Source organism: Crinia signifera, chromosome 2, assembly GCF_055691185.1.
Source record: "Crinia signifera chromosome 2, ASM5569118v1, whole genome shotgun sequence".
NCBI lineage: Eukaryota > Metazoa > Chordata > Amphibia > Anura > Myobatrachidae > Crinia > Crinia signifera.
Window position 1 is genome coordinate 368601753 of NC_139218.1, and position 26408 is coordinate 368628160.

Sequence of the window (26408 nt, forward strand, 5' to 3'; positions counted from 1 at the left end):
ACTGACTAGAAATAAATGTTATTAAGGGTAAGAATAATGTGAGAACATAATGGGTCAGAGTGACATTAAGCTCCCCAATTTTTTCCACATTTTTTAAGAATTCCCAAACCCTTAATTGTGTTTTTTCCAGAACTAAATCATGGCAATCCTCTAGAACCAAAGTCAAAACTCATGGGTCTGCCCTCATCTCTTGTATACTTTCTTACAGAGCTGGTTTTGTGAGGATCATTGCCCAAAATCATGGGGACCTACAAGCTTAGATTTGCAACCGGGACTGACCTGAGTGCTGGGACATGTGGACAAATCTCCATTGTTCTTGTGGGAGCCAAGGGAGAAAGTGCAAAACACCAACTGCCCCATAACTGGAGCAACTTCAGATCTGGAGCAGTAAGTATCTTATGATTACTGTGTTACTTAAAGTTATATTTTAAGGAGTAAAAAAGTGGATGTTGACTGATGGGATGAGATACCTGATTGCATTGTGCAGATAATAGGTGTGATTTTGGAATGTTGCACTATGACTACATATAGTAGAGTTGACGTGTTTTTAAATTTATTTCCCTTTCCTTACTGTGTAAATCCCTAAACTCCTGAATGCATTACTAGGGCGATAAATCTGTTTTAGGATAAGAAGTTGGGTGCAACACTATGGACACACTACTCACCAGTGTGGGCAACCTAATAACTGCCCTGGCTATTGCATCACTGGTCCTGTTATGGGGCTGCATACTGTGTAATAAAGTGCAGGCTGCCCAATATAAATATAAAGCTCACAGCATGTATTGGTGGTCTCGTCTACTTTGAGGCTCCACATGGGTTGCCATAAATGATCCTCTTTGAACAGGTACAGTATATATTCATGCTGCAAATGTCAATCTCTATATGACCCCCCCCCCCCCCCCCAAGCATCTGCCCTAGTGGAAGCCCAGGGTTCCTGCATGCATGTTTCTCAGATACAGCTCTTGTTTCACAGGTGTCTGACTTTGCCATCAACATTGAGAATGATCTTGGAGATCTCCTGCTGGTCCGGCTGTCTGTAGAGCAATACAAGTTCTTTAACATGGATGCTTGGTACTGCCTTTATGTTGATGTTACCAGTCCTGGTGGTCAACGCTTCCAGTTTCCTTTCTATAAGTGGCTATCTAGTCCAATGACTGTGGAGATTCCAGAAGGGAAGGGTGAGATCTGGCTCATGATTATTTATATGATAGCCCATAAAGCAGTAGCCAAAGCATCATATGTATGTTCCTGGGATATGGTTATTAGGTTGGCAGGGGTAAGCTTGACAGTCTAAAGGTCAACGTGGGTTTTTTTTGTGCCGACAGACGGAATTTCATGCCCTACAATCTACTAGAGCGTGGTCGGAAAATAAAAGTGTGCTGAGCGTGGGGAGGCACTGTACCCAAAGCATAGCAGGTGCAACAGTGCTACGTTACGGTGTCCATGTCAACATCTAGTTCTATTTACACTAGAGAAGAGACGTTTAAGGGGGGACATGCTCAATATGTATAAATACATTAGGGGCCAATATAAGGAACTGTCAAACACCCTTTTTTCTGCTAGACTGGAATCTAGGACGTGAGGACACGAGTTTAGATTAGAATAAAAAAGATTGTTCATCTAGAAGAGAATTTCTTAGTCAGAACAGTTAAACTTTGGAACTCTCTTCCTGAAGAAGTGGTGTTGGCAGACACTATAAATATGTTTTCCTCTACCTCCCCATGGCAGCCAACCTCTGGGTTCTCTCCCTATAGGTAGTTATCTGGAAAGGAACAAAAAAGACACCTCCCCTATATAAGGACTGCCCCTTCCTAGGCTCAGTGTCTTTTTTTTCCTTTCCAGGTAGTGAGAGTGCTTACCCTGAGGTTGGCTGCCGCCTTCTCCTCTGCCTAGTGCAGTTGGGGTCTAGGCTATACCTAATAAGGATGGACCTCTCCCGCCATCTGGCGTGGTAGGGAGACGGAGATACAGCGTCCTACTGCCTGGTGCAGTTAGCTTGCTTACCCCGGGTTCAGAAGCCGCGTTAGATAGTTTCCTGGCCAAGGCAGGGACCTTGTTCTCGGATGGCGTGCGGCTGTAAGCGGTGAGTCAGTGCGGCCGCGTCATCCGGGGCGCCGGCCGCGTCAGAGTCATCATAGGCAGCGCCGCCAGGACAAAAGCACCGCGTGTGCTGGGGGACGCCGGGCGCGTCGCCACAAGGCGCGTCACCGGAGGACGCGTCACGGGGTGTGCAGCATGATGGGGAATAACCCCTGTGTGTGTACTGGACGCGATTCGCGCCATAACCAAGCGCCATTTAAGAGCCACTCAGGCGCAGGACGGCGCCACTGTTGTTCAAACGCCGGCAAGAGGAGACAGGAACCCGGGGGTTAAGATTATATTGCCACTGCTTCTCCAGAGGGCAGCTGCAGGAGGCTATTTCAGTGTGAAGGTAAGACCCTAGGCTTTGCCAGGGCAGTGTGTATGCCTGCATATCTATGCTTACTGAATTTGTATCCTTGTGTAGCTACTTTCAGACACTTTATGCTATGGAGGATGAAAGAAAGCAGCCTGCAAAGTCAGGGTAAGCAGGAAAGGCAGTTAGTTTATTTATTTATTTATTTTATTCATGGAATGTTGCTGTGGTAGTCAGGCATTCATAATGTGTGTACTTCGGCAGGTCCGAAGCAAGCAAAGAGAAGGCAGAAGGAAAGGCCAAGCATAAGAAATTGCATCTGGCCAAATGCACACTCTGCGATAAAACTCTTCCTGACAAATGTGCAGGGTCTGTCTGCGACAATTGCAAAGGTGCTCAGATACTGGCACCTTCACAAATGACAGAGCTGGTTGCAAAACTTAGAACAGCATTGGCAGATACCTTTGTGACAAAGGAAGATCTGGCCAGGATGTCGGCTAAAAGGCCTAGGGAGGTTGACTCTGCCAACTCAGAGGATTCAGAGGAAGGCCCTGCTCCTGCTATAGAGGAGGAAATTGAGGAAGGAGAAGTGATGCAGGAAAAAGCAGAATTAGAATTTAATCCGGACTTGCTGGATAACCTGCTTACGCTGGTGAACAAGTCTCTTAATATAGACGTGGCACAGGAGGAAGGCAAATTACAAGATCTGCTTTTCAGAGACAAAAAGAAAAAGTCTAAGACATTCCCGCTGTCTTTGACACTCAAGGAAGTGGTAGAGGACGAGTGGGCACACCCGGATAAAAAGGTGGCGGTACCACTAAGGGTTAATAAAATGTACCCTTTTGAGCCTCAGGAAGTTAAGACGTGGGAGGAACCTCCGAAGGTAGATGCGGCTATCGCACGCATATCTAGGAAGACAACGCTTCCATTGGAGGACGCCAATATAGTCAAGGACTCCATGGAACGCAAAATGGAGATGGGGTTGCGTAAGCAACATGTCACATCAGGAGCGGCGATCAAAGCGTCATCAGCGATCGCAATTACTTCTAGAGTGCTCAGGTCGTGGTGCCAGGACCTAGAGTCAGATATGATCGACGGCATTAAAAGGGCAGACCTGCTGAAGATTGTACAGAATATGCAGGTGGCCATAGAATTTGTGTGCGATGCCTCACTAGATGCAGTTAGGCTGGCAGCGAGAGTCAATGCCAACGCAGCAGTAGTGAGAAGGGCTCTATGGCTGAAACCGTGGGCAGCCGATGCCCAATCAAAGAACAAACTCGTATCCCTACCATTTCAGGGAGAGTATTTATTCGGGAAAAAGCTTGATGACATCATCACAAAAGTGTCAGGAGGAAAATCAGTGTGGCTACCACAGGACAGGGGTGCAAAGAAACCCTTCAATAAGTCTCAGAGGTTCCAGCAAGCAGAATTCAGAGAGGCGAGAACTTACAGGCCAGGAAGGAACTATAGACGGCCGTGGTTTGGAAATCTGAGCTCCTTTCGAGGTGAAAGAAACAAGGAAGGAAGGTTCTCGTTCAGGCAGTCATCTCAATGACGCCAGGGACAGGGTCGGGGGCAGGCTGTTAGAATACAAACAGGCCTGGCTCCGATCTACAGAGGACCGGTGGGTCCAAGAAGTGGTCTCCACCGGGTACAAAATAGAATTCATTATGACACCCGGAAACTGGATGGAGGAATCCCCTGTGCCAAGATGCCCGAAAGAAAAGGAGGCGCTAATGAGCAGCTTGCAGACTATGATCTCTCAGGGTGTAGTAGTCATAGTACCCAAGGATCAAGAAGGCCAAGGCTGGCACTCCAGATTTTTCGTGGTAAAAAAGGCAACAGGTGGCTTCAGGACCATCCTGGATCTGAGAAGACTCAATACATACGTCAAGACACAAAATTTCAAAATGGAGTCGATAAGGTCTATCCTCCCAGACATCAAACAGGGGTCTTTTCTAACAACGATAGACTTAAAAGACGCTTACTTACATATTCCCATATGCCAACAACATCAAAAATACCTAAGATTCAAAATCAAGGGAATTCCCTACCAATTTACGGCTCTGCCGTTCGGACTATCCACATCCCCGAGAACCTTCACAAAGGTTCTGGTGGTGCTCATAGCAAACCTAAGAAAGGAGGGTGTGACAATATGGCCATATTTGGACGACCTACTAATTATGGCGAAGACAGAAGGAATGGCAAGAGATCATACAGTAAAGGTGATGGAGTACCTAAAGCATCACGGGTGGCTCATAAACAAGGAGAAAAGCCACTTGGAACCAACAAGAGCCGCAAAGTACCTTGGTGTTGTGATAGATACAGAAGCCATGAGGGTCAGATTGACACCGGAAAGGCAGGAGAAATTAAAGTCAGAGGTAATCAAGCTTCTGAGAAAAAGGCTAGCATGTGCAGGAGACTGCCTAAAGGTTTTAGGCCTCATGTCGGCAGCGCAAGACACTATCAAATGGGCTCGATTTCATACAAGAAACCTACAAGGGTGCTTTCTATCCCAATGGGATGGAGACGGGAAGAATCCCATGCAAAGGATCTCCTTGTCAAAACAAGCAAAAGAAGACCTAAGGTGGTGGTTGGACAGAAACCGACTGCGACAAGGAAGATCATTCGCGAAAGGGGAGCAGATATTAGTCACCACCGACGTCAGTCGGGATGGGGAGCTGTGTGCGGCAAGAGAACAGCACAAGGTCAATGGAGACAAACCGAGTCAAGGGCACACTCGAATGTAAGAGAGATGAGGGCAGTGCTGATGGCATGCCGGGCTTTTCAGGTACAACTGTGGAAAAAGGAAGTTGTAATCCGGACGGACAACAGAGCTGTAGTGGCGTACGTGAACCGCCAAGGCGGTACAAGGAGCCGAGAACTGATGAAAGAGGTGGCAAGTATACTTCAGTGGGCAGAAAGACATGTCCAAAGCCTGTCTGCAGTGTTTATCGCAGGGAAGGAGAACCAGAGAGCAGATGCCCTAAGCAGGTGGTCAATAAGACCAGGGGAGTGGGAGTTGTCCCCTCAAATATTCGACATGCTGACAAGCCACTGGGGAGTCCCGCAGGTGGACCTAATGGCCACCAAGCACAACGCAAAGGCAAAAAAATTTATATCAAGACACTGGGAACAGGGGGCATGGCAGGCGGACGCCCTAACCGCCAATTGGGGAACAGGTCTGGCATATGTCTTTCCCCCATTCCCAGTGATACCGAGACTGTTGAACAAAATCCAACAGGAACGGATGACAGTCATCGCAGTCCTGCCATACTGGCCGAGGCGAGCCTGGTTTGCCAAGGTGGTCAGGATGGCGGTGGATGCTCCGTGGGAATTACCGGACATAGAGAACCTGATACGACAGGGGCCTCATGTGCAGAGTCAGCCCGCCCACTGGAATCTGACGGCGTGGCTGCTGAGACAAGAAACTTGGTAGCAAAGGGGTTTTCCAGAAAGGTGGTGGATACCCTGTTAAAGGCGAGAAAACATTCTACGTCTAAGACGTATTACCGGATATGGAAGGCATATACAGAATTATGCAGAAGGGAAGGTAAGGACCATAAGCTGGTCTCTTCGGTACTGGACTTCCTGCAGAGAGGGTTAGAAAAGAAACTTTCAGTGAGCTCTTTAAAGGTGCAAGTGGCGGCTTTAGGAGCTATGATGGACATTAGACTGGCAGATAACAAGTATGTCCAGAGATTTCTACAAGCATCGAAGAGAATAAGACCCTCATTTCACAGACCCATGGCGCCATGGGATCTGAACATGGTGTTGAATGTACTAACAGAAGAACCATTCGAGCCGCTGGAGGAAGTATCCACCAGAATGTTGTCACATTTTTGGTGGCAATAACATCCGCAAGGCGGGTGTCAGAGTTGCAGGCTCTTTGGGCTGAGGAGCCGTTTCTGAATGTGTTCAACGACAAAGTGGTCTTAAGGACTAACCCTAGCTTCTTGCCAAAGGTAGTGTCGCGATTCCACGTGAATCAGGAGATAGTACTACCCACTTTTTGCGACAAGCCGATGAATGAAAAGGAGGCTAGACTGCATAAATTAGATGTCAAGCGGGCTATACTGATCTACCTGAAGAGGGTGGAATCATGGAGGAAGACTAAGACTTTTTGTAATATCAGAAGGAAAAAACAAGGGCTTGGGAGCCACCAAGACAACTATAGCTAGGTGGATCAAGTCATGCATAGCAGAAGCATATAGGATCAAGGAGATAGATCCGCCCGAAGGCATCAAGGCGCACTCTACAAGGGCAGTAGCGGCGTCATGGGCAGAAAGGGGCGCGGCCTCAATGGAAGAACTGTGCAAAGCGGCGTGTTGGGCCTCAGCACACACTTTCACCAAACACTACAGAGTAGATGTAGGGTCATCAATTGATGCAAAGTTTGGGAGAAAGATCCTCAGCGCAGTGGCGCTGTAAGAAAATCAAAAAGGAGAAGAAAGTTAATAATAAGGAAGAGGAGGTGAAGAGAACCTCGTATCCTTTTTTTCATTTGGTGGTCCTATTTATTTGTTTATTATATGGACATATTGTAATGTACAGTAATATTAAGTTGAAACCCGCCCAGTGAGGTAACTGCTAGGGTATTACCCAGAGGTTGGCTGCCATGGGGAGGTAGAGGAAAGTACGGATTATTACCTGTTAGTACGATTTCCTCTACTCCTCCATGGCAGCATTATTCCCGCCCAAGAGCAACTTAAAAAAAAAAAAAAAAAAAGTTAAAGTTTATATGTATATGTTTTGTTTAAGCTGTATAACTAAAAGACACTGAGCCTAGGAAGGGGCAGTCCTTATATAGGGGAGGTGTCTTTTTTGTTCCTTTCCAGATAACTACCTATAGGGAGAGAACCCAGAGGTTGGCTGCCATGGAGGAGTAGAGGAAATCGTACTAACAGGTAATAATCCGTACTTTAAATAAGATTGGAAAACATTTATTGGTTAAAAATATATCCACGGGTACGAATAAGTAACATAATCATTCTTTAAAATATCAGAACATACTATACAGCAAGGGATTAACTATATAAACATAGGTTGAACTAGATGGATGCATGTCTTTATTCAGCCTCACCTACTATGTAACTATGAAAAACCCCATGTTTACCTTTTGGACTGTCGACCTAATGCTTGTCTATCCTATGATCCATACCCAGATTTCCATAGATGGACCTTCTCCTTGAGTTACATGGCTTAGCTCTGTGCCAGATTAATAACCAAGCTTAATTAGTGCTCTTGCGTTTTGGTATATTTCAGGCATCATATTATCTGGGAGTACTTCCCCTATTCTCCAGCAACAACGACAAAAGGAACTGGAGATGGAGCGAGAAACCCACAAGTGAGTGGGGTACTTATGTAATATCTGGGCTCCCGTTTTTCTTATGAGACCATGTCCGCTCGCCACGCTTCGGGCACGGTGGCTCGCTGCGCTCGCCACACTATATAAAATCAACTCCATGCGTAGTTGGATAGTAGGGGTATGAAAAAATGGGGTGCATTTAACATGGGAGCCCAGATAATACATAAGTACCGTGAGTGGCCAATATACATGTAGTATTTTATACTTATCTGTACTTATTGCTATTATGTCTCTTTTGCTGAAATGTCATTTTGGCCAGAGAGTGGCAAGTTCTTCATCTAGGATAATCCCATTTGTCTCCTACTGTGAAGTTTCTTTCTAGTAACTAGAGGTGGCCATACACACGCAGATTTATCTTCAGATCTGGCTGGTTGGAACAAAAACATGGTTATGGATGAGAGTAAATGACAGTTGACCATTTGCTTGGAAATGTTGGAAAACTGCCAAACTGTCATTCATCCATAACCATGTTTTTGTTCCAACCAGCCAGATCTGAAGATACATCTTACTAGTGTATGGGCACCTTAGGACAAGCTGACGTTAGTTCCTGTGTATAACTGAAGATAAGATAAGATAAGAATTTATTGTCATTGCAACACAATAAAAAAATTGTAAAACAACGAAATTATAATCTTGGTCACAGAACAGGAAACAAGTACAAATTAACAATTTTGGTTAGTCGGTAACGGCAGCTGGGAAAAAGCTATTTTTCAAACGTGATGTTCTGAATATGCTATGGTAATGTGTAGTTCTATTTGCTGGTTATGAAACAAGTTTACTTGCCTATAAACTACCAACTAAATTGAAACTGCTATGCACGTAGAATGTGTATAGTGTTTGAGGGACTTAAACCTCTGCGGAAGGGTAGCCATACCTTCCTTTAGGGTCGTTCTATACCAAACCATCTCAAGAAATTTAAAAAGAGCTTCCTTGCACTCAAATACTGCGGAGGCCCATGATGACACCTGTGTGTAATGATCTGGCACTATTTCAGCCAGATAACTCGGCTGGTTATGCAGACATTGTAAAAGTCTGCCCTGAAGGTGCATGGAGAGGTGTGTGGAGTTAGCTGCCGCTAGTGTAGGATGCTCATGGTTCAGCAGACTCTAGTTCTTGCCAATTCCAGTACTGTGCATCACCATCTTGCATAGAATGGCTAGAAGCAATGTTCCCTCTGATTTTACGAAGGCTGTGTGCGGCAAAAGATTTTGCCTGTGCAACTTTGGAAGGAAATTTAAAATTTTGTGAGTCACTTATATATAACTGGAAAATGACGTTCAGTATTTGCGTTAACTTTACTTCAAAATGATATTAAACATGTAAACATTCAAAACACAGCACACAATGTAGTTAATGGGTGAAACGCACATTAATTGAGTCCACAACTGCAAAAAGGGACCACTGCTGCTTTGTGCGCTCTGTCATGTCTGTGCGCACGCTCGTTGTTGTGTGCGCGCGCACAGCTTAGAGGGAACACTGGTTAGAAGTAGTCATCCGTTAAATCCAGAGCCTCAGTCACCAAAGCAACATCGCACTCAGCCTGTGCTACTGGAATCTGACTTTGGAGGAAACCTAGTGGTCCAGTTCTCTTGCCATTCCAGTCTATAAGTTCCATTTTCAGTCCAGCCAGTCCGGCTTAGTTCTTATCAGCAATTTTAATTTTGGGGGTTTCATGGAGAATACCACTAGCATTTTTGAGCCTGTGCCTCTGTCCTGGGTCAACTACCTGGTGTAGACAGTAATACTCCAACCTGAAGGTCTTAAAATAAGTCTCATTCGTACAGCAGTTCCAGCTAAAACCTATCACATGGCCCTAGCCTTGTGACACTATGCTTATGTTTAGCAGCACTTGTCTTGTTGCCTGACTCTACTTAATATACTGACCAGGGTATATAAAATGTAACTGTTAATTAGGCAATAAGAACCCTTATTGAAGGCGAAATTGACATCTCGCTGTTTCTATAATCAAAAGTTCTAGGAATGGAGAAGTGTGGTCCATGTAGGAATTGCATAATTGATCACTTTGTATAACGCTTTGTTTCCTGCAGGTGGAAATCTTATGCAGAAGGTGTCCCTCACTGCATTGCTGTGGACAAGGTTGCACAACTACCGACTAATGACCGGTATTCCTTCCTAAAACTGAGCAGCTTTGGCTATGCCCTGTTATCCACGTAAGTATCTAGTCAGAGTAGATGAGGACCAGGCATGTAACAAACTGCATTTGGGATCATTCAATAAAAAGAACTAGTCTATATTTCTATTTGGAGCTCTCCAGGATATGAAATCCATTTCTGTTGGTTATTTGAAACCTTTATCACTTTCTTCCACAGGGTATTGGATATGAAGATGAATGGCTTCTTACAATGTACAGAATCATGGACCCATATCGAAGATATCAAACTGCTCTTCTACCTAAGGAGGTCTGAAAATGCAGGTATGTTTAGTCTCTGGCCACATACTCTCCTTTACAGGAACTACTTAATAAGGGAGTGACTGAAGAAAGTTCACCTCTTGCTCATGTAAGGCAGGGGTGGCCAAACCTGTCAAGATCTATCAACTGAATGTTTTCCAGGCAACCTGTGGATATATAGTAGGAATGAATGCAGCATATTTGAAAATATAACAGTTAGTAATGACTACAGATGTGCACCAGCTAGGTAACCTGGAAAACGTGGACCGTTGGTAGAACTCGAGGACCGTTTGGCCACCCCTGATGTAAGATGTAACGGACTATAAAGTGCTTTTGTGTACAGTGCAAGACTACCTACTGTATCGCCTAGTCCCTCAACTTGCAATGAATGACCATATGAAACATTCTTGCTGAATTTTATCCCCAGACAAGGTAGCTGAGATCTGGAAGGAGGATCACTTCTTTGGAAGTCAATATCTTAATGGAATTAACCCTATGCTAATCAGGAAATGCTCCACTATTCCTGAGAACTTCCCAGTTAGTGATCACATGGTGGCTGCATCTCTGGGGGACCTCCACCAGTCTTCAGAAAGAACTAGAGGTGGGTTGTGGCCATAAGGCCTGTTTTATTTTTTTTGGCTTGGGTTTTTATTTTATTTTTGTGGGGGGCATGTACAGTATATCCCAAAACAGCCCTCCATACATACCATGCAGTAAACTGGTGCTTTGTCTTGTAGAATGGCAACATCTTCCTGATAGATTACAAGCTGCTACATGGGGTTCCTGCCAATAAATCCATAAATGGAAAGCAACAATATATCGCTGCCCCTATGTGTCTACTGTGGAAAACTCCCAAAGATCAACTTGTCCCAATAGCCATCCAGGCAAGTCTGTCTTCTAATGTCTATTGAATATGATTTCCTGTCTGTAAGATCATGATTTAAATCTGGACAATGACCCCTCAACTTTTTGTAGAAAAACCACCATTCAGGTCCTATAGGTCAGTGGTTGATCTCCACATCAACCATCACTAAAGGCCCATACACACTGGGCAACTTTGAGCTGAAAGTCGCTCAAAACACCCAGTTTGAGCGGCTTTCAGCTCAAAGCCGCCCAGTGTGTATGCCCGGGCGATGATCGCTGCTGCGTGCTCCCGCATCATCGCCGGGAAAGCCGCTCATCTGCTGGTTATAGCAGATGAGCGGCTTTCAGGAAAGGCTTTGCATAGCTCTGCAAAGCAGCCCCCTCTTTCTCATCGGCGCTGGGCAGGGGGAAAGCCGCTCAGTGTGTATGGACCATAACATGTTAATCACCTATTGATGGAATTTGAGAACTGGAGGTCACTACTAGTGTGTGTGTGTGTGTGTGTGTGTGTGTGTGTATAGCAATATGCGTAATGTTGCAACAAACTTTCTACTGCAAGGCTCTAAACATGGGGAGTTAGTATGTGGATTGCACATATTTCCGAGTATCAATCTTGGCACCTGCATTCGGTCCTCTTAATATTAACATGATTGCAAAAGGCTATAATCTGGCCTCAAACATTGTAGTATGCTCTCCCCTGAGAGGATACTAACCCATCTAAGGTGACAAATGCCTTCTTTAAAAATATTTGTAAGGGTCAGACCTATTCTGCGAAAGAACAATAGACAGAGTGCTTGTTTAATGTGCTTCGGTCTACCAGTAGTCAAGCTCAATAGCCTTTTAACAAAGGGTCCTGGGTATTTTTCACCTAACCCTGAATATCTGGATGCGGACTAGATCTTCTTTATTCAAAAGGTAATATTCACATGTGAACTTTCTAAACATGAGATGATGCACAGGTACATGGCCTATTGCTGGGTTGGGATCATTTGGTCTACAGCATTATGGTAGACAGTAATTAGGTCAACATGGGAAAAGGTCGACATGGTTGTAGGTCATTAGATCGACATGAGGTTTCTCTTTTTTTTTTTTTTCCTGAATGTCAACAGTCGACATGGACACAGTTTAAAGTGCACTGCATTGCTCACTATGCGTCGGGCACGGTGCCTTGCTACGCTTGACACACTATCTTATTCTCCCACCACGCCCTAGTGGATGGTAGGGCATGAAATACCGCCTGTCGGCACATATTGGCTAAAAAAAAGTGATAAACTCCATGTCGAACTAATGTCCTTTTCCCTGTCGACTTAATGGTGTCGACATAATGCTGTAGACCAAACGACCGCATTCCCTATTGCACATGTCTTCAACCTGTGGCCCTCCAGATGTTGTGGAACTACATTTCCCAGCATGCCCTGACAGTTTTGGCATGCTCTTATAGGAAAAAATGTGGCAATGCATGTTGGAACATGTAGTTTCACAACATTTGGAGGGCCATAGGTTGAAGACCCATGCCCTATTACTTTCCTGTTCCAGCTGCCCATCTAATTTGTCAGGGTATACGAATTGGTGTTTCACAGCAATTTGTGACAATTCAACTGCAGAATTCTAGAGTAAGGCATTGTATACCTTATTGGCCCAACAGGGGGTAGATTCATTTTAAACTGTGTCCCAACCAAGGTAAAGCAAGTCTTGGGTAAATGTATAAATACATAAGTGTTTTATAGCTAAATGGTTAACATTTTATCTTAATCGGCACACGTTCTTTCAAATGCAAAGATGTATTGCGAACTAGGCTTTTGTGATTACATAATGCTAAGTGTAAACACTATGGTAGAGGAAAAGTACATGGTGCTGTAGTGACGGTTCTGTTTCTACTACAGTTGGCTCAGACCCCAGGAGAGAACGCACCAATCTTCCTGCCCAGTGACTCAGAATCTGACTGGTTACTGGCCAAGATCTGGGTGCGTAACTCTGAATTCCAGGTGCATCAAGGGGACTCTCACCTTCTCCGCACTCATCTCTTTGCTGAGGTCTTCAACATTGCAACCACCAGACAACTTCCAATGAGCCACCCAGTGTACAAGGTGAGATCTGGTTTTAAACCCTGTCTTGGAGTGACTCGCATAGCAGGGGTTCTGGAGATGGGCTGAGAAGGTCACTTTAATTTGGAGCGTTGAAGTGGAATGTTCTGCATGTAAATTTATTTTGTGGCTATAATTAGAATGTAAAAATTGGGCTTTTATTTCTGCACAATTATCCTATTTGATACAATAACAATAACCTCTATGGGGGAATAAGTGTTTTGTGTGCCGGCTGCACCCAACAGAGCAATTGAACTGCTGAATCTTTTGGGCATGCACAGCTACCAGAATGTTAGCATTACTGTTAATGTTTCCTTTTGAAGGGATGGTAACCAGTGTAAACACACTGGCTACTGTACTTCCTGTATATAAATTCTAATTTACTCCAAAAGGTCTAGTTCAGATGGTATTATAATGCCAATATTTTTCTAATTTTACAGCTAATTATTCCACATCTCCGCTATACACTTGAAATCAACGTCCTTGCCAGGTCAGAACTTATAGGTCCAGGGGGTGTCTTTGATCAGGTGAGATCCTTTAAACAACCATTACAGAAAATTCTGCCAGCTCACATGGTTTGCTTGTTTAGGGTGTGACTTGTGGAGGGAAGTACAAAAGACAAAGAATGTGCAATTATTTGCGCTGATGCCCGGAAGCAGCCAGCACTAGTAGAGAAAAGTTCACCAACTTTTCAGAAATATGGAATACAAAGGTAAAGTTACTAGTACATAAGGCGCTTTCCAGGATTTAACTTGCACTATTTATTGTGCAAGTATCCATAGAAGTTTGTAGTGTGAATTCTTTCAAAGATTCAGCCGGTCCTACAGGTGTTTCATATAGGTAACCAAAATCTCCACAGACTGTGAAATATGCTCTAAAATGGAAATAGAAGAATAGTGCAACACCTTTTTTCAAAAAGGGGGGGGGGGGGAACAATTTATTATGCACTCACAATTTCCAAGATAAAACAGCATATAATCACCAGCCGGTGATAACAAGTGGGAGGTTACACCCAGGGATCACTCCACCAAAGTAGCCAGGCTCCGGACACCTTTTCTCTTGGGGTAGTAGCTCCAGGGGTTGTCCCGTCCCAATAGACACAGTAGATAAGCAGTGGAGTGGGTGTGGTAATCTTACTGGGCGCCAAAGTAAAATAACAGGGTTTATTGGTACAAAATGTTAAAAAACATATAAAATACAATGCAGTGTATGAACACATAAAACACAAGATCGTGTGAAATTCTTCTTACCCCTAGGGGTATTTGGAGCCAGCAAGGATGGAAAGAAGGGGCAGGATGCAGTCCGGAATGTGCACCCTGCTCTGGGCTCCAAATACCTTAGCACTGGGTTGGTCCTGATGGATAATTGTGGATACCAGTCACTTCCGACGCGTTTCGAGCATCAGGGTGCTCTTCTTCCTGGGCGCAGTCACTGCGCCCAGGAAGAAGAGCACCCTGATGCTCGAAACGCGTCGGAAGTGACTGGTATCCACAATTATCCATCAGGACCAACCCAGTGCTAAGGTATTTGGAGCCCAGAGCAGGGTGCACATTCCGGACTGCATCCTGCCCCTTCTTTCCATCCTTGCTGGCTCCAAATACCCTTAGGGGTAAGAAGAATTTCACACGATCTTGTGTTTTATGTGTTCATACACTGCATTGTATTTTATGTTTTTTAACATTTTGTACCAATAAACCCTGTTATTTTACCTTGGCGCCCAGTACGATTACCACACCCACTCCACTAGTATTCCAAAACCCAAGGTCTGAGGGTGACCTTAGTGGTAATCATTAGGCAGCCGAAGGAGGCGCGCAGGACCGAGTACCCCCAACAAACCACAACCAATACAGTAGATAAGCAGTAGAATCTTCCAGCCACGGGAACACCTGCTTTATGCATTTTGGACCATTGGGGTCCTTCAGAAGCATGATGTTTCCCGTGGCTGGTAGGGATATAAATAGTGAAAAAAGACGCCAAAACAGCAATTATGCTGCTCTTACGCTATACAGGAAGCGGAAGTGATCAGTGCCGCGACCGGAAGCGGAACACTGTTATTTGCATTCCACCTGGCGCTCCCCATGCGTTCCATAGTAGCGGAACGTCACTTCCGGTACGGAAGGCTCCGTATTGCACACTGCCCATTCAATGGAGCGCATCTCAATTGCATATGCGTTCCAGACGGACGGAACATGACTTCCGGGATTTGAAGGATCACATTTGCCCATAATAATAATACAATCTGTAAACACAATTTGATATAATCTTCTCCAGAGTTTTTCTTTAGTGCATATTTCCATACAAAAAAACCTCCTCCTTTCAGATTCAGTATTAGTCCTTGTTTTACTTAGTCCATATATAGAGAAGACAAAAAAAGGGGAGGGGGAGAAAATAGAGGGCAGTCAAGCAAATTTTACAGAATCCATCCATTATTATATAAAAAATACTGTGCATCATATGTTAAAAAATATATAAAAACATGTAATAAAACAGATACTTAAACAGCTAAAAGGCAATATTTATAAAAACCATTTAATTTCAAGATCACTGTTAAGACCATTTGGCACCAGAGTATTGAGCTTAAAAATCCACCTCATTTCACATTGGGCTAGGCGGGTTTCTATATTTTTATTACGCCATGTGGGTGTAATTATTTCGAGACCACCAAATGATTTAATACAACATTCTTTGGAGTTGTGTACCTTTTTTAAAATGAGCAGGAACTGTGTGGGTTTCTAAACCCTTTCTTATATTGTACACATGCTCCGCTAGACGTGTTTTTAGGTTCCTGGTGGTTTTACCCACATAAAATAAGCCACAATCACATTGTAAAAAATATATGACATTCTTAGAATTACATGTGATAAAATCATTAACGTTAAAACTGGTGCCATTAAAAGTGTATTCTTTGGTTTTACTTATGCCTTTAGCTGTTCTAAACATCAAGCACATTCCACAACGGTGGAACCCCTTTGTGCGGTCACTTGTTCGGGGCATTACATCAAGACCACTTTTAACAAGCTTGTCCTTTAGTGATGGTGCTTTTCTGTAAATAAAGCCTGGATTGCGTGGTAAAGATGCACCTATTACTGGATCACTTTTTAGTAAATGCCAGTTCTTTTTGAATACAGCCTCAACTTTTTTGTGCTCAGGGTTAGTCTGAGATGAAAGACCATTCTGTATTCTTTTTAGGTTTCTTTACTTTTTCTCCAAGGAGATCTTTTCTTTTCTATTAATTGTATCTGCCTTCTCTTTTGCAACCATTAATTCTTTTTGATCGTATCCTTTTGCACGGAAACGATTCGCCATTTCAGACACCTGGTTCTCATATACATCACTTTCTGTGCAGTTATGTTAGACCCTCAGAAATTGGCCATAAGGGATACCCTCAAGCCAATTTCTGTGGTGCTGGCTATTTCTCTCTATGTAACTGAGTCGGTAGCCTTAATATGATTTGATGTGCAAATAGCATTATCCTTAATATAAATATTCAGGTCTAAAAATACAATTTTTTCCATGCTCCAGACAAACGTTAAATTTAGATTAAAATCATTTTGATTAAGACTGTTAAAAAAGGTTAAAAGGGTTGTCTCATCGACTTCCATACCATAAAAACATCATCTATGTAACGTTGCCAGGAGACCAGACTTGCCCCCAGCTCCGGGCCCGACCAGATGACAAGCTCCTCCCAGTACGCCATATATAAATTGGCATAGCTGGGGGCAAATCTGGTCCCCATTGCAGTTCCAACCATCTGCAGGTAAAAATTTCCATTAAAAAAGAAGAAATTATTTTCTAAAATAAAGGTTATACTCTCCAAGATAAAAGTTTTTTTTAATTTTTCTGACATTGATGTTTTGTCAAGAAAACTTTACAGCTATTCTTCCTTTTGTGGGATCAATTATGGTGTACAATGTGGACACATCACCACTTACAAGGAAGAAACCAGGTCCCCAATTTATCCTCAATTTTTTGTAACACATCTTTTGTATCTTTGAGGTACGCCTTAGTTTCTTTAACTATCGGTTGGAGGTGATAGTCCACTAAGGCTGATAAATTTGAGGTTAAGCTGTTTGTACCCGAAACAATTGGCCTGCCAGGTGGACTGGTTAGGCTCTTGTGTACCTTCGGTAGCACATACATTGTGGGTACCGAAGGTTCCTTGATTGTAACAAAATCATATTCAGGTTTTGTTGTTTTCTCCTGACAAAACATCAATGTCAGAAAAATTAAACTTATCTTAGAGTATAACCTTTATTTTAGAAAATAATTTCTTCTATTTTAATGGAAATTTTTACCTGCAGATGGTTGGAACTGCAATGGGGACCAGATTTTCCCCCAGCTATGCCAATTTATATATGGCGTACTGGGAGGAGCTTGTCATCTGGTCGGGTCCGGAGCTGGGGGCAAATCTGGTCTCCTGGCAACGTTACATAGATGTTTTTATGGTATGGAAGGGGGATGAGACAACCCTTTTAACCTTTTTTAACAGTCTTAATGAAAATGATTTTAATCTAAATTTAACGTTTGTCTGGAGCATGGAAAAAATTGTGTTTTTAGACCTGAATATTTATATTAAGGATAATTCTATTTGCACATCAAATCATATTAAGGCTACCGTAACAGTTACATAGAGAGAAATAGCCAGCACCACAGAAATTGGCTTGAGGGTATCCCTTATGGCCAATTTCTGAGGGTCAAACGTAACTGCACAGAAAATGATGTATATGAGAACCAGGTGTCTGAAATGGCGAATCGTTTCCGTGCAAAAGGATACAATCAAAAAGAATTAATGGTTGCAAAAGAGAAAGCAGATACAATTAATAGAAAAGATCTCCTTGGAGAAAAAGTAAAGAAACCTAAAAAGAATACAGAATGGTCTTTCATCTCAGACTATAACCCTGAGCACAAAAAAGTTGAGGCTGTATTCAAAAAGAACTGGCATTTACTAAAAAGTGATCCAGTAATAGGTGCATCTTTACCATGCAATCCAGGCTTTATTTACAGAAAAGCACCATCACTAAAGGACAAGCTTGTTAAAAGTTGTCTTGATGTAATGCCCCGAACAAGTGACCGCACAAAGGGGTTCCACCGTTGTGGAATGTGCTTGATGTGTAGAACAGCTAAAGGCATAAGTAAAACCAAAGAATACACTTTTAATGGCACCAGTTTTAACGTTAATGATTTTATCACATGTAATTCTAAGAATGTCATATATTTTTTACAATGTGATTGTGGCTTATTTTATGTGGGCAAAACCACCAGGAACCTAAAAACACGTCTAGCGGAGCATGTGTACAATATAAGAAAGGGTTTAGAAACCCACACAGTTCCTGCTCATTTTAAAAAGGTACACAACTCCAAAGAATGTTGTATTAAATCATTTGGTGGTCTCGAAATAATTACACCCACATGGCGTAATAAAAATATAGAAACCCGCCTAGCCCAATGTGAAATGAGGTGGATTTTTAAGCTCAATACTCTGGTGCCAAATGGTCTTAACAGTGATCTTGAAATTAAATGGTTTTTATAAATATTGCCTTTTAGCTGTTTTTTAAGTATCTGTTTTATTATTACATGTTTTTATATATTTTTTTAACATATGATGCACAGTATTTTTTATATAATAATGGATGGATTCTGTAAAATTTGCTTGACTGTCTCTATTTTCTCCCCCTCCCCTTTTTTTGTCTTCTCTATATATGGACTAAGTAAAACAAGGACTAATACTGAATCTGAAAGAGGAGGGGTCTTTTTGTATGGAAATATGGACTAAAGAAAAACTCTGGAGAAGATTATATCAAATTGTGTTTACAGATTGTATTATTATTATGGGCAAATGTGATCCTTCAAATCCCGGAAGTCATGTTCCGTCCGTCTGGAACGCATATGCAATTGAGATGCGCTCCATTGAATGGGCAGTGTGCAATACGGAGCCTTCCATACCGGAAGTGACGTTCCGCTACTGTGGAACGCAAATAACGGCGTTCCGCTTCCGGTCGCGGCACTGATAACTTCCGCTTCCTGTATAGCGTCAGAGCAGCGTAATTGCTGTTTTGGCGTCTTTTTTCACTATTTATATCCCTACCAGCCACGGGAAACATCATTCTTCTGAAGAAGGATCCCAATGGTCCGAAATGCATAAAGCAGGTGTTCCTGTGGCTGGAAGATTCTACTGCTTATCTACTGTGTCTATTGGGACGGGACAACCCCTGGAGCTTCTACCCCAAGAGAAAAGGTGTCCTGAGCCTGGCTACTTTGGAGTGATCCCTGGGTGTAACCTCCCACTTGTTATCACCGGCTGGTGATTATATGCTGTTTTTTATCTTGGAAATTGTGAGTGCATAATAAATTGTCCCCCCCCCCCCCTTTTTGAAAAAAGGTGTTGCACTATTCTTCTATTTCCATTTTAGAGCATATTTCATAGTCTGTGGAGATTTTGGTTACCTATATGAAACACCTGTAGGACCGGCTGAATCTTTGAAAGAATTCACACTACAAACTTCTATGGACACTTGCACAATAAATAGTGTAAGTTAAATCCTGGAAAGCGCCTTATGTACTAGTAACTTTACCTTTGTGGAGGGAAGTACTGGGGTTGTCTGATGCACCGAAAGAGGTCATGGTCCAACGATGGATGGCTGAGCAAGCATCTATAGGTTCAGCTGCTCAGCCAACTTCTGCCTATATAAGGTTGGCAGCCCAACAGTGCTTGGCTAGCCCCGGTCTGACAGGGTTGATCCCGATGAAGGAGTCTCAACTGCCGGTGCTCTGACGGGGGCAAGCACAATGAAGCCCCTTGCTGACTCGGTGGCTTGCTTTGCTCACCACAGGTTCTGTTCTCACTCTATGGGGTCGTGGACCCCCACACAGGAGAATAGCCCCTGTGAGTCCTGATTCCTCCTGTGAGTCCTGATTCCTCCTATCAGGCAGTCCTCCAGAACATCACTCTGCCTGGATGGCCAAACCATCGCCCCTTCTAGGTCTAGATTTTCATATAACTGACTGAATAATTTATTGTAATATAGGCAAACTGAATCATGGCCATTTTCAATTTTTTTTTTTTTTTTATCCAGGCTAATGTAACCGGAGGTGGGGGGCTTCCAATACTACTGAAAAAAGCAATGGATGAGGTCACTTACAGCAGCCTCTGTCTCCCTGATGACATCAAGGCAAGAGGATTGGAGGCCATTCCCAATTACCTGTATAGGGATGATGGGATGAAGATCTGGTTGACTGTGGAGAGGTACAGTAGTTCTGGTCATATTATAAATATGCTGTAGTACAGTATATAGAAAACCTTGATGTTTCTTGCATACCTGATAAAGGAAATGTGACCTTCAATTCATTGCACCTCCATCACTTCTGTACATCATCCATACTTGATTCACTGATTGTACCTCTTGCTTTATCTTCAGCTTTGTATCCAAAATTGTTAATTACTACTATGAGAGTGATGCGGTGGTCAGTACAGACCCTGAACTTCAGGCCTGGGTGGCCGAGATATTCAAAGAAGGCTTCCTGGAGTACAAATCTACAGGTAAGGAACATATACATTTTTTGCTTTGACTTCATATTACAAAATATCATGGGGTCATAATGAGCCAAACGGATCTTTTCAATGTTGATTTGCATGGTAGGATCAAAAGGTCATATACCACAATAGACGGAAAGTCCCATTTTACATCAGAAATAATCAATCAACACCTAGCCATTTTGATTCATTGGTTTTGAATTCATGTTTAGCGTCTGCTAATTAAGCATAACCTATATGTAAACCAGCTAAAAAGTATACAATTCAATAACACTAGAATTCAATTATCTTAACCTTGTCTGGTGTTCGATATAGGGTGCTTGATATGATGTAAATAAGGGTATAGTACAATCCATGCATGGAATCTGTCTAGTTGACTCATTAACTATTCCCGTTTGAAAGGAATGCCCTCCTCCTTGGAGACAAAGGTCTCGCTAATCAAGTACCTGACCATGGTGATCTTCACTTGTTCTGCTCAGCATGCAGCTGTCAACAGTGGTCAGGTGGGTAATGGATCATCACACGTTACAATATGCTGTTCTTAAGATCCTGTGTGATGTAATTCATACACTTATTTTTATTTATTTTTTCTCTTGAGTTGAAGACTACTGAATAGTCTGAGCTTGGTTTGCAATGTATTAACATGTGTAACTTTTTGTAAAAAAATTCTGGGGTTAAAATGTCCCTTCGGTTTCCATTGCAGTTTGACTTCTATGCCTGGATGCCCAATGGTCCTTCATCAATTAAAACTCCTCCTCCCACAGTGAAAGGAGTAACCACACCCCAGACTATTCTGGATGCATTGCCTGAAGTAAATACTACCACTATTAGCATGTCCACTGAGTGGGTGCTTAGTAGCGAGCCAAGGGACCGGGTGAGTTCTTGGGGACAGTTCATGTAATGCATCTAGTACTTTTCGGTTTCTCATTGTTATATTTAACAAATGTAAAGACTGCTACAGAATCCCACCATATATGCATGTGCATATCACTCTGATATGGTGGTGAATAGACTTTATGTAATCCAAATGTGTTTAGGATTTCCCTTAACCAGACTTCCCATTCCCCACTAGAGACGTCTGGGCGAGTACCCTGATGTGCGCTTTACAGAGGAGGTTCCGCAGACCTTCATAAAGAAATTCCAGGAGAAGCTGGTTGAGATCTCGCAATCCATTAAAGAGAGGAACAGCAGCATGGATTTGCCATATCTGTATTTGGATCCAAGTGTAATTGAGAACAGTGTCTGTGTATAATATGAATAGTGGCATTGGCTCTATGGACTACAGCAGTGACCCCCTTCGTTGGGCAGTTGGAGGCAATGCCATCTCCAAAAGGCATCAGATTCAGAATGTATGATCTGAAACATACATAAGTAAAATCTTGAACACCAGGATTTTTCTGTGAGCCGCAACTTAAACAACTGAATTGGGGCCTGTGCATGAACCTGCTGCTAGTTTACCTGTTCTGACTTGCACTGTCCATTTTTGTTAAACATTGTACTGTAAGTGTAGTGTTTTCAAGCTCCTTGTCAGAACATATGTGATGCAATTAAATATTTTAGTGCATGTTTGTGTGGGAATTCTTTCCTGCCCCCCTATCTCCGCTGGGAATTGTCTTTATATTAAACTGAGCCCACTAATTTATATTAGAGTTTATCTTGAGGATCATTTCAGCATACCTCCCCACCTTTGATCTCTTCTGAACCTGATGGCCCAAAAGGGTAAAGCCACAGGTGGGTCTGGCATTATCTAGAGGGTGTAGCCTAGATGCACAACTCTTCTTGGGCAGGTTGCCTGTACTCCTGCATGCATTAGTGTACAATATCAGATGGCTTGAGAAAGTGCTGGGCATTCCTTGGCTTTGACTGTGGTGTATAAATGGATATAGGGTACTACTGGACAGACTCTGGGGCTATTAATCAGCCCTGGCATAACTAACCTGCAGATGTAAACTAAACCATGGGTATTACTGGTCCTATTGCTATGTGGCTGCATACTGTATAATCAAATATAGGCTCCCCAATAGATACAAAGGTTTCTACTGGGCCCCCAAAAAATACAAAATTGGAAGTCTGTAGCATGTAATGGTGGTCACAGGCCTCAATCTCCTCCTTTTTTGAGGCTCCACATGGGTTGCCATAAACTATCTTTTTTGAACAGGTGTATATTCATGCTGGAAACATGTCAATCTCTATATGAACCCCCAGCATCTGCCCTAGTGGAACTCCAGGATTCCTGAATGCATGGTCAGATACAGCGCTTGTTTCACAGGTGTCTAACTTTGCTGTTAACGTTGGGAAGTCCGGCTGTCTGTAGAGCAATACAAGTTCTTTAACATGGATACTTGGTACTGCCTCTATGTTGATCTTACCAGTCCATAAGGTCAACAGTTCCCTTTCTTTCAGTGGATATCTAGTCCCATGACTGGATACCAGAAGGGAAGGGTGATATCTCTTGCATAATTATATTCTATACATGACACTTTAGGGCTCTTTTATTGTACATGGCCAATGTTGGTGGTGGGTTGTATGTTTTTTTTATTTAGAACCTGGGTACAGCTAGGAGCTAGTTATCATAAATAAACCAAATTCCTGCAAACCTGGGGTTCCCAAAGAGTCCTCAAAGTATTACAACAGTTCAGCTTTTACAAAAAGCCATAACTGAGTACAGGTTACTTAAGGAGTACTTAATCTGTACTTAAACATGGTTAACATAACTTATCAATTTTTCCTAAATTTTGATATGCAGGTGTACATGTAACTTTATAGATTGGAAGGCTTCCATGATTGGACCTTCTCCTTTTTATGAAGTTACACATGGCTCATCTCTATGCCAGATTAATATCCAAAGTTTATTACAGTGGTTTGGGTCTATTTCAGTTATATTATCTTGGAATACATCCCCACTCCTGCCGCAACCATGACAAAAGAAGTGAGTGGCCAACGTAGTACTGCGTTATTGCTGTGGTATCTCTGGTTGAAATGTCCATCTGGACAGAGTGGTAGGCTTTCAATCTAGGATTATTTGATAACATAATGTCTTCTACTGTTCAGTTTTTCTAGTAACCTGGACAAGTATGACTGAATATGCAGTTTTATAACAAGCAAATGGTCTTCTTGCCTCACTCTACTTTAATCTTCTTTCCAAGACCAGGGTTAAGTAGGAAATGGCAACGTTCAAGTAGAAATTAAACCTACCAATACTGTAGTTCTATAATCACTAGTTCTCAGAATGGAGAGGTGTGGACCATGTAGGCATAGCCTATTTCCTCTACCTCCCCCATGGCAGCCATGGTTTTGCCCCTCTGGGTAGTGATTTGAAAGGGGGGGGGGGGGGGAAACACCAGCCCTACAAAAGGGTAACTCCTACTGGATTGTATTCCTTTTTTTTTTTTTTTTCTCTTCTTCTGGGTAGTGTGAGGATGGCTTATCCTGTGAAGGCTGGCCTTTCCCCCGCTGCTGCTGTGGGCATCTTGGAAGGGAAAGCGAGAGCCGGCCTTCCAGAGGCAGGACAAGGCCTGCATAATGTCCCTGGGTGCTGGGCAGCTACAAGCAGTGACTTCCTCAGATGGGCGGCGCAGGAAGCATTAGCCACGTCATGCCTGGTCAGCAGTCATCTAGCTGTCCGGTGATACTGCTCTACAATTCCAGTCCAGTGATACTGCTGCGTAACTTCAGTCCACTGGTACTGCCGTTAAAGTCTAGTCTAGTGATACTGCTGTTTAAATTCAGTATATAAAGATATTTTGGAAAGAAACACTGGGTAATTATCTCAGAAAATTATAGGCTGAATTCAGTCATCAAACATGTATTATTTATATAGTAAATTTATTTAGGTTGTCAAATAGCAATACAATGCTGAAGGTGGCCACCTTTAATTATAATAAATTGCATATAATTAAAAAAAATGCATATAATATACAACATATAAAAAGTTGGTACTTATATGTTAGTTGGGCGCCCACTATAGTTAGTACGCTCATACCCCCACTATCCATGTCGGCGTGGAGTTGATTTTATATAGTGTGGCGAGCCCGAAGCGCAGTGAGCCCCACAAGGGGACGTGGAAAACTAAGCAAATAGCTTAGTGGGCGCCCAACTAACATATAAGTACCGTTTAATATTCTAAAATAATATGGTATAATAATGCCGTTATTTATACCATATAAACTGTAATTAGACCTTGCAGATTTTATATGATTTCAAACAGTAGTAAAACAACTGTGCCGCTTTTGTTTCAAATTTATACTGCAAACCACAATTCCCAATAATAAATATATACGTGGACACTTTCCGTTGGTGAAAGTTCTGATGTGCTAAACCGTTATTACTCCACTGTGACCCATGTGATGATGCTGAGCTGGGCACCCAACAATGGGGAGTCCTGACTGGGGATTTGCAGCTGCCTGCCTAGAGATTTAGATGGATTTGAGGATGTGTGGGGGCTGCCGCGCCTCTTACCTGCAGCACGCTCCCGGCTCCAGCTGGCACTTGTCAGGTCTCTGTGTGGGTGATGGTTATTCGCTTGCTGGTCTCTTAGTGGGAAGGTTTACATCCTGCGGCTCCTTCTGAATAGCGCTATTGCCTAGTGGCTTAAGGACTCCTGATTGGCTGCTAGGTGGCCAATAGCACTATTCGGGAGAAGGAGCCGCTGGATATAAACACGTCCTGCATTTCTTCCTGTCAGTTCGTGCTGGCACTGGGCTTTTTTATTTTGCCAAGACCCCTGGATGCTACTTTGGAACGAAGAGGACGTGATCTACACCGGAGGACCTGGTGATTGCTTCCACAGGTACCCAAAGGATTACTTCAGGACCACTGGATAGATTTATTTATTTACAGTTTCTTATATAGCGCAGCAGATTCCGTTGTGCTTTACAATAGTAAATGTGTGTAGACCTACCTACAGGGTCAAGATAGGTAAGTATATGTATGCTTGGCTCTGAATGTAATAAAGTTTTATTTTTCAGGTGTCAGTGAGTTTTTATTTAACTGTTGGTTCTGCTGTGGAACTAAGAGTCCCAGCAAGCCCATTAATGGGCCGCATGCTGGGACTTGTAGTTCTCCAAGTCCCAGTCTGCAGCCCAGGCTTGCTGGGACTCATAGTTCCACAGCAGAACCCAATGGTTTTATTCTATTTTTCAACCTGGGTAGATATATTTTGGAGGGGTGCGGACTCTTTCATTGGGGGGGGGGGGGGGGTACTAATTACACAGGCCCAGGCTTGCTGGAGGGGCCCGCAGCGCCCTGATCCGATCCCTCCCTTCCCCCTCTGTCCCTCCCGGGTAGCAACAGCAGCACACACTTCTACAGCATGTGCTGTGCTGACAGCAGGCTCAGCATGAGTGTCTCACTGACAGCGTGAGAGGTCATGCTGAGCCTGCTGTCAGCACAGCACATGCTGTAGGTGTGTGCTGCTGCTGAGATTACAGTTTTTAGAGTGTTCTTTCTCCCTCCTCTAAACATTGTGGGGACGTGGTCTGAGTGCGGGAGGTGCCCACACCTCCCACACCCCCAAAATTTTGTCGGGGACCGGCATTCCTCTCGCCTGCCCCCTAGTCATTTTGTCCCCCGTATTTAGGGAAACCGGACCGGCCCTTGGGCCTGGTGCTGGTTTTAAAACCCCTACTCAATTTGTTCCCTGATTTTTTAAAACCAGGACCGGCTCTTTGAGCATGGGGCTGGTTATTCCTGTGGGGTGGATCCCACGCCGTTTTTTTTAAATTATGTATTTATTTATTTTACACTGCAGCCGTCAT

At 43.2% G+C, this 26408-nt stretch overlaps 1 protein-coding gene across 1 annotated transcript; it reads left to right on the forward strand.

The window, feature by feature from the left end:
* The first annotated feature begins 221 nt into the window (after positions 1 to 221).
* Positions 222 to 21919, forward strand: LOC146058557 (hydroperoxide isomerase ALOXE3-like). The gene is given in 15 exon segments (XM_083170841.1): positions 222 to 387; positions 974 to 1178; positions 7661 to 7742; positions 9812 to 9934; positions 10094 to 10197; positions 10601 to 10746; positions 10748 to 10774; positions 10911 to 11057; positions 12921 to 13124; positions 13562 to 13648; positions 20195 to 20364; positions 20537 to 20658; positions 21055 to 21155; positions 21356 to 21526; positions 21725 to 21919. Coding segments are annotated over 15 exon segments (2016 nt in total). The 5' UTR covers positions 222 to 240; the 3' UTR covers positions 21905 to 21919.
* The last annotated feature ends 4489 nt before the right edge of the window (positions 21920 to 26408 follow it).